The sequence below is a fragment of the Muscardinus avellanarius genome (assembly GCF_963383645.1).
Source record: "Muscardinus avellanarius genome assembly, chromosome: 6".
Classification (NCBI taxonomy): Eukaryota; Metazoa; Chordata; class Mammalia; order Rodentia; family Gliridae; genus Muscardinus; species Muscardinus avellanarius.
Genome location: NC_137791.1, coordinates 139,939,358 through 139,954,938, shown reverse-complemented (window position 1 = coordinate 139,954,938; position 15,581 = coordinate 139,939,358). Strand labels below are relative to the sequence as shown.

Sequence of the window (15,581 nt, the reverse complement as noted above, 5' to 3'; positions counted from 1 at the left end):
GGTCCAGCTCCCCCAGGAGATTCAGCAGAGCCAGCTTCCCCTTCCTTGCTCTGGGCCCAGCTGCAGGGGTCTGAGCCTTCCCACCCCCAATCTTGGCAATTCCAGGGCATCTCCTGGAGTCCAGAACCAGAGGGCTGTGGCGGTCCACCAGGCTTCCTGCAAACCAGGCCTTGGCCAGGCAGCCCCTGCCACCCCTTCTCCAGGGCTCTTCCAAGTACCCTCCTCCTCCCCCAGCCACAGCAATAAGGGGTAAGCAGGCAGGGCCCTGGGCAGACCACATGGCATCAGAGTACTGGACATGCAGGCCTTGTTGCCATCTCAGCCTTGCCACGGGGACCACGCAGGCCCGAGTTTCCCCACCAGAAGCCCAGTGCTCTCTGGCTGCCCCACCCCAGGGAAAGGTCCCAGATGACTTGGAGCAGGGCCAGCTGCCCGTCGGGCTCCTCCCCCTGCCCACTGCCCTGAGAGGCCCAGGAGGCATGGGTGGTCCTGCACAGGCCCTCACCCAGCGCCCATTCTGTCCCTTTGTGCAGGCACTGCCCTCTGTGTAGGGGCCCAACAGCTGCAGGAGAAGGGCCAGCCCACTGTGGGGAGTAAGGCCAGGACCCCTGGGCCCCACCGAGCCAGCGCTCTGGAGAGGGCTGCGTGTGGGCAAGCAGTTCACCACCCAGTGGCCATCCTGCCCACCTTGTCGCGGATGCCCTGCCGCATGACCTCACGCTCGGCCTCCATCTTGGCGTACTTGGCCTTGCGCTCCTCCTCCTCCTGCCGCAGGGCCTCCTGGCGCTCCTCCTCCTTCTTGGCGGCGTCTGGGTCCTTCTCCTCGTCGCCCCCCAGCATCTTCCCCATGTCCTTGGTGGCCCCTGGGGACAGAGGCAGAGTCAGGGATGGGTGCTGGGTTACATCTGCATCCCCAGGGAAGCAGAGGAGCTGGCTCCTAAGAGGCGCCTTGTGTGTCGCAGGGTGCTGTGGTTCTGTTGGAGGTTGTAAGTGCGACTGTGTGTGTGGGGTGTAGTTGTAGCATTGTGTGGTTGTGTACATGTGTATGTCTGGCATGAATGTGTGGCTGTGTTATGATTGTATTTTTTTGTGGTACTGAGGATGGACCCCAGGGGCATTCTACCTTCGAGCTGCACCCCCAGCCTATTTTTTATTCTTTATTTTGAAGCAGGGTCTCACTGAGTTGCAAAGGGCCTCACTAAGTAGCTGAGGCTATCAGAGAACCACGCTCCTCCTGTCTCTGTGGTTGTATACTGATGTACATATCCATGTGTGGTTGTATTCTGTGCATGACTGTGGGTTGTGTGTGACTGTGCAGTTATGTGTCTGTATGTGGTTGTGTACAGTCCTGTGTGTGTGTTATGTATCTGTGGTTGCGTGTATGTGTTTGTACTGTATGTGTGTGGTTGTATGGTTGTATGCCTGTGTGGTTGTGTGGTGTGTGTGGCATGAATGTGTGGCTGTGTTGTGGTTGCATGTTCATGTACATGCCCACGTGTGTTGTACTCTGCATGTCTGGACGTGTATGCCTCTGCAGCTTGTAGTCATGTCTGCTCTTCTGTGAGTCTGGGAGGGGCTGCTGTGTCTGCCCTGGGCCGGTGTCCAGCTAAGGCCTTGGGTGGGGGTTGGAGGGCCTGCAGACACACTGCTGTGCCAGGGGGCCAGTCTGGGCAGATGTGGCTCAGGCCACAGCACGCAGGCCAGGCAGGGCTGCTGTCGCCGCCTGGAGGCCCTCCTTCCTGTGCCAGCCACCACTTTTCTCATGAGCCTCTGATTCACAGGCCCCACAAACCCTCCTCAAAGCCTCCTGTGGCTCCGTGCACAGGACACCGATTGTAATTACAGCCGCCCACACATCGGGTGAGTGCTAGCCCTGGAGGGAGCAGGGCAGCCTGGGTGCACCCCAAGGCGAGGCCCTGTGTCACCCGCAACTGCGCTGGGGCCCATCCTGCATCTCTGCACTTGCCCGCAGGGCCGAGGTCGGCATGGCACACCGGCCAAGGACTGCGATGCCTGGCCACCCAGCATTCGCTTTGGCCTGGTCTCTGGCTCCTCGAGGGTCCCACCCACCCTTGCCCCTTGGTGCCAGGTCTCTAGGGACCCACCAGCTACTCCGCAGATGCCTTCCATGTCAGTCATCATGTGGGAATGCCAGCGCAGCCCTCAGATAAGAGTGGGAGGGTTCGCCACCATGGCCACCCCTCGGATTCTCCATTGTGAGTCCCTGGCTCTTGTCCTGTCCCTCCCTGCGCAGGGCTCTCCTCAGTGCTGTGCCTGATCCTGCCTCTGCCAGCTACTGGGGAGTCCTGCTCTCCAGAGCAGGGGAGTGACAAAGCCACCAGCCTGAGGTGGCAGCCCTTTGCTGGAAGCTGAGATGAACTGCTGTGGCAGAGCCCTCCTCCCCAGGGCCTCCCTGCCAGGGCCTCCCTCCCCCAGGGCCTCCCTCCCCCAGGGCCTCCCTTCCCTAGGGCCTCCCCCCAGGGCCTCCCCCCCAGGGCCTCCCTCCCCCAGGGCCTCCCCTCCAGGGCCTCCCTCCCCAGGGCCTCCCTCTCCCAGGGCCTCCCAGCATGCTTGCTGCCTGGGGCTCAGCCTCAGGGACCCCAGGCCATCTGCAGCTGTGCCTGATGGGGCCGGGAGCAGCCTGGCCGGGCACTTGGCACAGGCTTCACTCCAAGCTCAGCACTCTGCTCCATTTTTCAGCCACATCTGCACCATTTGCAGAAACCGGGTCAATGAGTGGGTCTTCTCATTCTCAAGGTAATTAGACTGGACTCCTGCCTCCCGAGCTGTGCTGTGGTCTCTGGCAGGTGTGGGGGAGGCCAATCTTACCCCCACCAGAACACGCTAATTCACACTAGAGTGAGAGCCTGGGCTCCTCTCCCTCCAGCAGAGTGCTGGCACCCTAAGGTGGAGGCTGGACTGGGGACCAACATGTGCTCCTGTGCAGGGGCTGGGGCGGCCTTTCTTGAGAGGCTGGGTTCTGAGGCCAGCCCCTCCCACTCAGCATACTGGCTCTGGGTCCCACTAGCTAGCATGGGGGCCTCTGGGGCCTCCCAGCCCTGGGCACTCCCTCCACCCACTCCGTGCCCAAGCAGGTATGGAAAGGTGCATTTTTAAGAGGAGACAGCCAGATGCCGTGGTGCACACCTGTGATCCCAGCTACTCGGGAGGCTGAGGCAGGAAGGTCCCAAGTTTGAGGCCAGCCTGGGTAACTTAGACCCTGTTTCAAAATAAAATGAAGAGGGCTAGGGTGCAGCTCAGTGGTAGAGTACTTGTGTGGCACGCGGAGGCCCTGGGTTCCACCCCGAGCACAAAGGGAGGAGGGGGGGAGGGGAGCACAGCTGCTCCTGTGTGGCTGGATGGCCTCCCCGGGCCAGGGCGAGGAGGCAGTGACCACTTCACACAGTGCTCAGGGGTGCGCTCTGCACCACCAGGTGCTGGCGCAGGCTCCTCCCATGCCCGTCCCCATCCCGGGGGGCTGTGAGCCCCCCCGGAGCTGGGCTCACAGCGTCCTCTGTGGGAAGCCCAGCCCTGAAACCAGCTGCCACTGGCTCCCCTGAGCACTGCAGGGTCTCCACTCAGGCTCCCCATGGCCAGCCTCGGGTCACAGGTAGGGAAACTGAGGCATGGGTGGTTCACATCATACTCATCATCTTCTCCCTGGGGGGAGCCTGCCTCTGCTGCCCATGTCCTCAGAGTTGCAGCTTCCCAGCCCCAAGAGGCATGGGGGTGGGCACCCATGGCTAGGGTGACGGTGGGCAGGCAGGATGGCGACTCCCCATGGCACAGTCAGGTGAGACCAGGACCATGGGACTTGCCCAACAGGAGCCATCCCACACCTGATGGAGGACAACGCAGAAATCTCACAGCGAGAAGAGGAGCCCAAGCCTGGTGTGGTGGCGCACGCTTGTCATCCCAGCATCCGGGAGGCTGAGACAGGAGGATCCCGGTTCACAGACAGCCTCAGCGACTTAGCGAGGCCCTTCACAACTTAGTGGGACCGTTTCAAATAAAAAAATAAAAAATAGGGCTAGAGTGTAGCTCAGAGGTAGAATGCTCTGGGTTCCATTCCCAGTACTGAAGAAAAAAAGAAGAGGAGGAAGAGGAAGGAAGAGAGAAGAAGGAGGAGAAGAGGAGGAACCCTGCATGTGCAGGAGAAGCAGAGAGCTGGGCCTGGGGTCTGCCACCTGCCCAGTGGTGACAGGGCCCCTCCCCACGGGGCCACCACTCTGCCTAGGCCCCACACATCCCTCTGTCCACCACAGCTTGCCCATGTCCCAGCCACTCCACCCAGGGGATGGAAAAGCTGAGATGTTCCCTGCAGGCTGGGGAGAGGCGCTAGCTGGGCCTCTGCACGTGCTCTGTCCCCAGAGCCTGGGCCTTTGGTCTGTATTCAGATGTCTTCCCACAGGCTTCTTGGCTGCTACTGAGTAGCCTATGGGCCCTCTCAGTCCTTGGACCTCATAAGTAATACAGGTTCACACAATCCAAATTGTGGATGTCTGAGTAATACTAAAGTTGATTCTTAGAACTTTACTTTGAAATAATTCTAGGTTGACAGGAGAGTCAGAGAGATGGCTGTGGCAGCCTCACACCAGCACAGAAATCAAAAGCTAACCGGCTTCACTCATGGTGCTTCCATCCAGGACCCAGCTCAGCATACAAGACTGTACCATCAAACTTGATTTTTTTTTTTTTTTTGCAATACTGGGGATTGAATCTAGGGATGTTCTACCTCTGAGCTACACCCCCAGCCTTATTTTATTTTTTATTTTGAAATAGGGTCTTGCTATGTTGCTAAGGGTCCCACTGCTGAGACTGATCTTAAACCTTTAATCTTCCTGTATCAGCCTCCCAAGTACTGGGATTGCAGGTGTGCACCATCACGCCCAGCTTAAAGTTAATTCTTAGCTGGGTGTGGTGGCGCACGCTTGTAATCCCAGCATTTGGGAGGCTGAGACTGGAGGATCGCGGTTCACAGACAGCCTCAGCTACTTAGCGAGGCCCTCTACAACTCAGTGAGACCTGGTTTCAAAATAAAGAATAAAAAATAGGGCCAGGGGTGTAGCTTGGAGGTCGAATGCCCCTGGGTTCCATCCCCAGACCCCCACACACACAAAAAAAAAAAGTTAATTCTTTTTTTTTTTTTTTTTTTAATGTGTGGTAGTGGTACTAGGGATTGAACCCAGGAGCATTTTACCTCTGAGCTACATCCTCAGCCCGATTTTATTTTTTATTTTGTAAAGGGGTCTCACTAATTTGTGGAGGGCCTCCCTAATTTGCTGAGGCTGGCCTCAAACCTGTGATTCCCCTGTCTCAGCCTCCCAAGTACTGGAATTACAGGCATGCACCACCACACTCAACTTAAAATTAATTCTTAAAAAGGAAAATATTTTCAACTTGAAATAAAACTATGAGAAAAAAATATAAAGCAATGACAAGCTTTTAAAAAGGCCTAAACAGCCAGGTGTGGGCACGCACTGGGGACAGCATGGGGTTTGCCTGTGTGTGATAGGACAGTGCAGCCTGCTTCTACGCAGCGTACTCAGTGCCCGAGTTGTGTGGCACTGCTTCTCCAACTTTCTGTCACCAGTGTCTTCCCCTAGGTGCCCTGCTTGTGGGCAGGTTCTCACCAGATCATGGCTGGAGCCTAGTTCCTGCTCAACAAGTACTTGGTGGATAACGAATTTAAGAGAAAAATTTAAGATGCATCTGCCATGTGCGTGGCTGCAAATAAGACCTTCACCATCCGTGAGAAAATGGTGCTTACCCTCAGGCCCAGCAATGAGGAAAGAAAGTCAGATAAAGGAGTGGGCAGTATGAAAATGTATCAGGGAGAAGTAACATTCCCTTTATCAGCAAAAGTTGTGAGCATCATTAGATATAGAAAAACCTAAGGAAACTACAAAAACACCACTAAAGACAATGAGTCTGGCAAATTACAAGATGCACTAATAACAAACAAATGCACTTTCTATACCAGCACAAACAACTGGAAGTGAGCTCAGAAGCAATGCTGCTGACTAGACTGACCAAAACAGAAAATAATATGACTTTTTTTTCTTTGTAGGTCTGGGGGTGGAACCCAGGGGCATTCGACCTCTGAGCTACACCCCCTGCCCAATTTTTTATCCTTTATTTTGAAACAGGGTCTCAATAAGTTGCAGAGGGCCTCACTAAGTAGCCGAGGCTGTCCGCAAACCACGATCCTCCGGTCTCAGCCTCCCGAATGCTGGGATTACAAGCGCGCCACCACGCCCGGCTATATGACTTTATTTTTAAAGTAAACATGAAAGATTGCTTTTCAAACCTTCAGAATTGCTGAGAGACAGAAAAGAGGCTTCAAGACATCTATTCATATTCATGGACTCAATACAATTACAATGTCAGTCTTCCCTGGGTGGAGCTGTGAATCCAAGGAATCCCAAGGAAAGTGCAAGTAAACATCTTGGGGGGAAGTTTTTCCAAATGTATATGGAAATTGAAAATAATGTAGACTATCTATCTCCTTGAGAGTCTCAGGCAGAAGAATCGGGAGTTCAAGACCAGCCTAGGCAGCACACAGCGACTATATTTAAAACAAAACAACAACAAAATCTAGAATCGAGTATACAATTATGCACAAGGAGAAGACACTGAAGGACTTTCACTACCTAACTTTAAGACTTGCTATAATCAAGACTGTGAATAGACATATAGATCAACTAAACAAAGTTCAGTCCAGAAAAGACCAACATAGCTGGGCGTGGTGAGCACACTTGTAATTCCAGTATTTGGGAGGCTGAGACAGGAGAATTACAGGTTCAAAGCCAGCCTCAGCAATTTTGTGAGCCTCTCAGAAACTCAGTAAGACCTTGTTTCCAAATGAAAAATAAAATGGGCTGGGAGTGTAGCTCGGAGGTAGAATGGCCCTGGATTCATCCCCAGCACCACAAAATAAGGAAAGAAAAAGACCACCATATATGGTTGGCTGACTTTTGACAAAGCTGTAAAGGGAACTGAATGAGGAAGCAGGGTCTTCTGCTGGACAGACATGTGTCAAGTAAGTGTCTGTGTGTCTTCCCCTTCCCATCTCAGTGTATACAAGATAAACTCAAGATCAGCCATAGACCAAGTGTAAAAGGTAAAGCTTATACCTTTAGAGAAAAACACCCATGGGACCTTGACTTAAGCAAACATTCCTTACATAGGTGATGAAAAGCATAAATCTTTTTTTTGCAGTCCTGGGATGGAACCCAGGAGCACTCTACATCCACACAACACCCCCAGCCCTAGTTTTTATTATTTTGAAGCAGGGTCTCACTGAGTTGCAGAGGGCCCAAGTAGCTGAGGCTGTCCACGAACTGCGATCCTCTGGTCTCTGCCTCCCGAATGCTGGGATTACAAGCATGTGCCTCCACGCACAGCTAGCTTGAGCCTTTTTTAAAAAATAAATTGTAATCCATCAAATTAAAAACGTTTGCTCTTATACCTGGAACACATGAAAATCTCTTACAACTCAGTTATAAAAACGTAATCTGATTTTTTTTGGTGGTATTGGAGATGGAACTATACTCCCAGACCTATTTTATATTTTATTTGGAAACAGGGTCTCTTAAGCCAGCAAAGCGCCTGTCTCCACCTCCCAAGCGCGGGGATTACAAGCGTGCGCCACCACGCCTGGCAACATAATCTGATTTTTAAAGTTGACAAAAGGTTTGAATAGACATTTCTTCAAAGAGAACAGGAGAAAGTGTGCCGGGCTATGGCGTGTGGCCGGCCCACATGCCCAGCCACAGGGGATTCGGACACAGGCCACAGACAGCGCAGTGTACCTCCTCAGCCTCCTCCTGGCTGGTGGGAGGAGCCGACCTCTCCTGTGTGGCAGGGGCTGTGTGGCAGGGGGTGGGCTGCTAAACAGCACAGCTGCTTTGGAAGGCAGGTCTCTCGGTTTCTTATACACCTACTGTCTGGCCAGAGACTCCACTCCCAGGGATGCACCCAAGGGTGCAACAGATTAAGTTCACACCAAGGCAAGAACAAGACAGTGATGCAGCTTTATTAGCCGAGGTGGGGCCAGCTCAAGTCCTCAGACGAGTGGAGCCTCACAGTGTAAACTGACCGAGACATCCATGCAGCATGACCTGCATCCAGAGAGTCCGTTCTTGGGAGGCAAGGAGGGAAATCTACGGGTGGCAGAGCCTGGCTCGCGAGTCTCCAAGGAGACCCAGGACCAGAGGGCTGCATGCCAGCCTTGCTCGCACCAAGCCAAAGCTGGAGAAAGCTCCATGTGTCTCTCCCCAGCCCCACGGGATGCGTACAGCGACCCCTCAAGTGGGGTTCTTCTTCGCTTCAGTGGGCACCAGGTCCATCAGGATGCCTGTTATTAAAAACATCCGCAGAGATGTGGCAAAACTGGAACCTGTTAGGTGAATTAGGTCTATTTCAGAAAGCCCCCATGAGCTAAGGGTCCGTCTCCTGAGAGGCCCTGGTCTGACCAGATAAGCCACCATCCTCCTCCAGCCAGACTGGGTCAGTTGCCAGGGAGACTTGCCCTCTTCTGGTCCACCTTGGCCAGTAGGTGAAAAGGACATTCCTCGCTGACCCTGGCCTTGCTGATCACCTGGCCACACGACCCCCAATGGGACCCAGCCAATTAGCTCAAAAGGCGTTCCTCCTAGCCTGTCAGCCCCCAGCACGTAATCCCGAGTTGGTTCATAACGCTGACCCCAGCCCGCGCTCTCTCTCCCCCTCTGCTTCTCTCCCTTTCTTTTTCTTTCTTTCTTCCTTTCGCGCCAGCCCCCCCCCCCATAAATCTCTTGCCTACAAGGTGGTCTCTGGTGTGGTCAAACTTTGTCCTTTCAGAACCTGGGCGCACCGACAAGGGAGTGGGATGGTGCGGCTCTGTGGGAAGCGCAGTGCACTCAGAATATTAAACAGTCAGCACAGGGCTCGGTGCAGGGTTGGAGGCCGGGCCACATGCACTGTGCAGACTCCCAACACCGTAGCAGTGCGTGGAAGCGACCCAAGCAGCTGTGTGCAGATGGACAGAGAAACAACTGTGGTCCATCCACACGGTGGAATAGGAATCCACCTGTAAAAGGAAGAAAGTTCAACCACATACACTAAACAGAAGAACCTCGAGGACGTTATGAGTGAAACGAGTCAGACGCAAAGGGACAGGTGCTTCATGCCCCTCACGTGAGGCCCTCGAGCAGCCAAGTCCAAAGGCAGACAGGGGATGGTGGTGCTGGAGAAGTTGGTGTCTGGTGGGGATGGAGACCCAGCTTGGGAGATCAAGATGCCGGCTGCACAGCACCGTGCCTGGATTAGTGCCACCAAACTGCACATTTAGAGTTGATTAAAATGGTAGATTTTAGCCGGGCATGGTGGCACACGCTTGTCATCCCAGCACCTGGGAGGCTGAGACAGGAGGATCGCAGTTCGCGGACAGCCTCAGCTACTTAGTGAGGCCCTCTGTAACTCAGACCCAGTTTCAAAATAAAGAATAAAAAATAGGGATGGAGTGTAACTCGGAGGTAGAATGACCCTGGGTTCAAACCCCAATACTGAAGAAAAAGGTAAATTTTATATTGTATATCACAAAAAGTAAAGAAACACAAATTTTTAAATGACTTTAAATTCCATCTCTCAAAAATATTTAGGCCACAGAGACTATCTCAATGTTTCGGAAAGTGGAAATGAGATCCCCTCCCGACCTGGATAGTAGAAAGCTGCCTGGCTGAACACCACCTTCCAGACCTCAAAACACATCTTTCCATTAGACAAGTGGCCTGAAATGACTACACACACAAGCACCTGCTTAGGAGCTAGCGCGGCCAGCCTGACTCAGCAGGAGCTGGGGGCCATTCAGAGCTGTCAACGTGGGGCCACTCTCGTCCCCGCACAGAGGGGGACTGCACAAGGCACCTCTGCCCCAGACCAACAGCAGGAAGGCCTTGAGGGCCCAGGAAACAGGTCCACAAAAGCCAGCAGCAGCTCTGCCGCCTTAGGAAGACAAAGGTCTGCAAGCTCTGCCGCACAGGAGACGGGATGGGCTCAGCACCAGGCCAGGAGAAAACACTAGAAAACACCCCAACCAGGGCAAAGAATGCAGAGGGCAGCCGGGCGCGGTGGCCACACTTGTCATCCCAACATTCGGGAGGCTGAGACTGGAGGATCGCGGTTCACAGACAGCCTCAGCTACTTAGTGAGGCCCTGTGCAACTCGGTGAGACCTGGTTTCAAAATAAAGAATAAAAAATAGAGCTGGGGGTGTGTGGCTCCGAGGTAGAATCCCCCTGGGTCCACCCCCAGTACCGCAAAAAAAAAAAAAATAAATTAAATTAAAAAAAAGAAAGAAATCAGAAAGAAAGAATGCAGTAGACAGAAATTAAGTTGACAAAACAACCCGTCATAGCCCTCCAGCCTAATACATTTGAAACTTTGAATGAATTATATTTTCTAAAACGTGTTGTAAAAAATGAGAATTATGTCTAAGAATTCACAGATGGGATCTTTCAAACATTCAAGAAGCAGACGATTCCCACGATGTTTAGAACGTTCTTGGAACAGAGAGAAAAAGAAGGAAACCCTCTGGGTTATTTTTATGAAATCAGCATAAAAGCGATGCCAAAAATTAATGGAGAGAGATAGGTGTGTGTGTGTGTGTGTGTGTGTGTGTGTGTGTGTGTGTGTGAGAGAGAGAGAGAGAGAGAGAGAGAGAGAGAGAGAGAGAGAGAGAGAGAGAGAGAGAGAGCGCGTGCAAGCAGCCCACCCCAGGTGCGGCTCCAGGGCTCCAGAGCGAGGGCCAGCACTCTAAAGCAGAGCAGGGAAAGCGGAACCTGCGCCAGCCACTGGGCTCCTGATGGGAGCCCTCCTGACCCTCCTGACCCTGGTGCTGCCTCAGGCAGCGAGCGCGCGGTGCCCAGCTGAGGTCCTCATCCTCCACACCTTCCCGCCTCTGGCTCCACAGACACAGAGGTTGACATCTCCCGCGCGCGTCCCTCAGCCAGGGTCCGATGGGCGGCAGGGTGGGGCGGCCACAGCTTTCTGTTCTCTAGGAAGGGCTGTGGGCAGCAAGACCCCATCCTGCCTGTCCACTGTCCTGTCCATTCTACCTCGAACACCACGGTCCTGCAGCCCGAGGGCTGGGTGATGTAGACACAGCCTGGGGCCCATGACGCCGGCAGCCAAACACAGGTGCCAAGAAGTCATTCTTTTTTTTTTTTTTTTGGGGGGGGGGTGGTACTGGGGTTCCTGGAAACCCTTCTACCTCCGGGCTACACTCCCAGACCTATTTTATACTTTTATTTGGAAACAGGGTCTCTTAAGCCAGCGTGGCCGGCTTTGAACCTGCGCAATCCTCCTGTCTATGTCTTCCAAGCGCGGGGATACAAGCGTGCGCCACCACGCCCAGCTCTGAGAAGTCATTCTTAAACAGCCACATGGAGGTGTGCTGCACACGGCACAAATCATGCATCTAAGAAACACCATGGTCGAGTGCTCTGGGGGCTACCCCCCAGCTCCCCACATCCGCCGAGGCGGCTGTGCGTCCTTGGAGTCTCGGCGGGGTCACAGTGTGCTGAGGGTGCCAGCTCCGCGCTGCGCACCAGGACCTGTGCTGCGTAGGCCTCGAGTGTGGTGTCCATCCACCCCCGCGGGCACAGGGCCCTCCACAGGGGACCAGTCTGCACACTCCCTCCGTGGTGAGCCCCAGCAGGGAATGGCGGGTCCTGCTGTAGACCTGGACTTCACTTCCAAGAAGCTGCCGGGCGTTTTCAAAGTGGCCGCACCGCTCTAAACTGCCAGCCGCAGCGCACGTGGCCTGGGCTCTGAAGTCAACACCACCGCTGCCTGTGTGCGTATGCGCGCGCGTGTGTGAGTGACACACACGGGACTGAACCCAGGAGCATCCTACCTCCAAGCTACACCTCTGGCCTTTTTTTTTTCTTTTAGTTTGAAACGGGGTCTCACTAAGTTGCCACTTGCTGGCCTCAAAGCTGCAATCTTCCTGCCTCAGCCTCTCCGCCTCCCAAGCTGGGTCTTAGGTGTGTGCCACCCCCCCGGCTTTGTGGGGCTTTTTGATTCTGGCTGTCCTAGTGGGTGTGATGTGGTGCCTGATAATAGCTTTAATTTGTATTTCCCTCATGACTAATGATGGTGAGCATCTTTTTATGTGCCTGTTAGTCATCCTCGTATCTTCTTTGAGGGACTATATATTAAAATCTTTTGCATTTTCAAGAATAAACGTTTTAAGAACAGTTTTAGATTCACAAAAGACTTGCAAAGAAACATGGTAGAGTCAAGAGTGGTAGCACATGCCTGTGATCCCAGCGACGTGGGAGGGTGAGGCAGGAGACCCTAAGTTTGAGGCTAATCTTAGTGAGACCCTGTCTCAAAATAAAATAAAAAGGGCCAGAGGTGTTGGGTGTGGTGGGGCACGCTTGTAATCCCCATGCTTGGGAGGCGGAGACAGGAGGATCGCACAGGTATGAAGCCAGCGGCGCTGGCTTAAGAGACCCTGTTTCCAAATATAAAATATAAAAATAGGTCTGGGAGTGTAGCCCGGAGGTAGAAGGGTTTCCAGGAACCCCAGTACCACCAAAAAAAAAAGGGGGGGCCAGAGGTGTAGTTCAGAGGTGGACTGCCCCTGGGTTCAGTCCCGGGCACCAACGACAAGGAGCAGAGGCAGGAGCACTGAGCCCTGCCCTGCCCCACCGCCAGCATCTGGAGCTGCTGGACCAGCTCCAACCCTGGCCACAGCCTGCTCGCTACTCAGACTCCCTTGGTGCTTGCGCGATGGCCTCCGTGCCTGGAAGACGCTGTGCCACTCGGCCGCCACATCTCCCGGCTCCTCTGGCCGGCTGCCTCTCACCCTCTTGGCTGTGGTGACCTTGAAAGCCCACGGAGCGCCTGGGCACTGAGCAAGCTGCTTCCTCACACCGGGCTCACTCGTGGGCCTCAGTCCACACTCTCCAGTGTGTCCACCTTGCTCTCCTGCCGAGCTGTGCGCCCAGGGGTCCACACAGCTCTCCGCGGGACCCCACAGGCGCCGAGCCAAGGCTGCCCCTTGCGGCGCTGAGTAGTGGAGTCCTGCACAGATTGCAGCCTTTTCCCTCGCGCTCCCATCCTGGATGCCGGCGCCGCCCAGGCCCGGCTCACCTTTGTGTTCGGTGAGGTCTTCCCACACATTTGCCGCCTCATCTCGGTTGTCAAATCCATGGCCATGGAATTGTCGTCTTCAGCTATTATTCCTTGATCTGTAGAGTCTGTGGTGATACAAGACACCCCATTTCTTTTCTTTTCTTTTCTTTTTGTTTTTGGGGTATTGGAGATGGAATCCAGGCGTATTCTACCTCCCCAGCTCTATTTTTAATTTTGTTTTTTTTTAAGTGTGTGTGTGTGTGTGTGTGTGTGTGTGTGTGTGTGTGTGTGTGCGTGATACTAGGGATGGAACCCAGGAGATCTTCTACCTCTGGGCTACACTCCCAGACCTATTTTACACTTTATTTGGAAACAATCTCACTAAGCTGCTGAGAGCCTCACTAAGTAGCTGAGGCTGGCTTCAAACTTGAGCAATCCTCCTTTCTCAGCCTCCCAAGTGCTGGGATTACAAACGTGCGCCACCATGCCCAGCTCTATTTTTTATTTTGGAACAAGCTCTCACTGATTTGCAGAGGGCCTCACTAAGTAGCTGAGGCTGTCTGCAAACTGTGGCCCTCCTGTCTCAGCTCCCAAGTCCTGAGATGACAAAAGTACTAGGATCACACCTGGCTCGTTCAATTATTTTCTAATTTCCCTTTTGGTTTCTCCTTTGGCTCATTGGTTATTTAGAAAATGGATGGTGTTGGAGGTGGTGGTGCACACTTGTAATCACAGTACTTAGGAGTCTGAGACAGGAGGATCACAGGTTCATGGCCAGTCTCAGCTACTTAGTGAGGTCCTCTGCAGCTTTGAGACCCTGTTTCAAAAAATATTAACAACAAAATAGGGCTGGGAGTATAGCTCAGAGGTAGAATGCCCCTGGATTCAATCCCCAGTATCCACACACAAAAATTGTTGTTTAGTTGCTGTGTTTTGTTTTGTTTTGTTTTTGCGGTACTGGGTGCCGGAGTAACAGAAGGTAGAGACCCGATGGTAGTTAAGTTATTCTCAGATTAAATGCTCTGATCCTGCTTAGCAAATCCCAAAGACAAGATGGAAAAGAACAATGGCTTCTAAATAACTTGACCACACCCAGGACAAAGCCCAAGACTTCATTTAGGAAAACAAAACTATCCAACACCAGTAAGGCAAAACCACAATGTCTTGCATAGAGTCAAGAATTACCAGGGAGAGCTGGGCGTGCTGGCGCACACCTGTAAGCCCAGTACTTGTGAGGCCGAAACAGAACTGTTGGTGCGAGGAGAGCCTTAGTCACGAAGTGAGACCCCCAGAACCCAGTGAGAGCCGGGCGTGGGCACGCTTGTCATCCCCGCGCTTGGGAGGCTGAGGCAGGGGGATCGCACAGGTTCAAGCCAGCCTCAGCTACAACGCCCAGCATAATTTGGAAACAGGGTCTCACTAAGTTGCTGAAGCTACCATCCAACCTGCAATCCTTCTGTCTCAGCCTCCTAAGTACTAAAACTGTAGGCATGCACCACCATGCCCAGCCCACATTATTATTTTTAAAATGTAATTAATAAACTTTTTTCAGTACTGGAATGGAACCCAGGGGCATTCTACCTCTGAGCTGTACCCCCTGCCCTATTTTTTATTCTTTATTTTGAAACAAGGTCTCACTAAGTTGCAGAGGGCCTCACTAACTAGCGGAGGCTTTCCGCGAACCCGTGACCCTCCTGTCTGGGAGTACAAGTGTTCCCACCAGGCCATGTGAGACCGAAAGTGCCCACCTGTGGTGCCAACGCCACTGGTGCACATACGGAGGACCGCTTGCACTCGGGTGCGCGAGGCCAGCCTGGGCATCATGGGAAGCCCAGGGCTGCATTTCAACAAACAAAAGCAAACAAGAACGCGAGGCTGCCTGCTCCCTCAGCTCAGCTTGACCAGCCTGGAGCTGGGTGTGGTGGCTGGCTCTGTGGTGCACAGGGGCCAGGAATGGAAGTGTGTAGCAGAGGCTTTGCGCTGTGGACCACCGTGGACCACAGTTGAGCTACGCACATGCCAGCAAGGGCACAACCTTTCCAAAAGACCATCCCCGCCATGCCTACCAGCACCCACTCCGCTGACGGCCCGGGCTCCATCCCCACCCCACACACACCCAAGCCGGCAGCCATTTCCTACACGGCTCTTATCACCACCTCTAGTTACAGGTGTTCCTGTTTGTGATCCATTCCCCACCCCAGAACACGCACTTTATTAAGCAGAGCTCACTTGTCTGTCTGCTTGTAGAAGCGCTCAGTAGGTACCGGTGGAACGGCAGGACGCACGTGCAGAGGTGTCCTGAGAGGCCACGTCAGGCATGCGGTGCTCTGTGGACAGCTGTGCTCACATGATCATAATGGAATCACTATCACTGAGACTTCAGAACTGCCAAGTCAACAATGGAGTCAGCAGACTGGCAGTGCATGGCTGCAGCCCCAGTACTTAGGCAGCTGAGAC

General features: G+C 53.5%; 1 protein-coding gene across 1 annotated transcript in view; it reads right to left on the bottom strand.

The window, feature by feature from the left end:
- CPLX1 (complexin 1) overlaps positions 1-15,581 on the bottom strand; it is a gene marked incomplete at both ends in the record, with an annotated part of 30,517 nt that overhangs the window by 3,861 nt on the left and 11,075 nt on the right. The window contains one exon of the mRNA XM_080697488.1: positions 688-863. Coding sequence (XP_080553614.1) covers positions 688-863 — 176 coding nt within the window. The remainder of the gene's footprint in view (positions 1-687; positions 864-15,581) is intronic.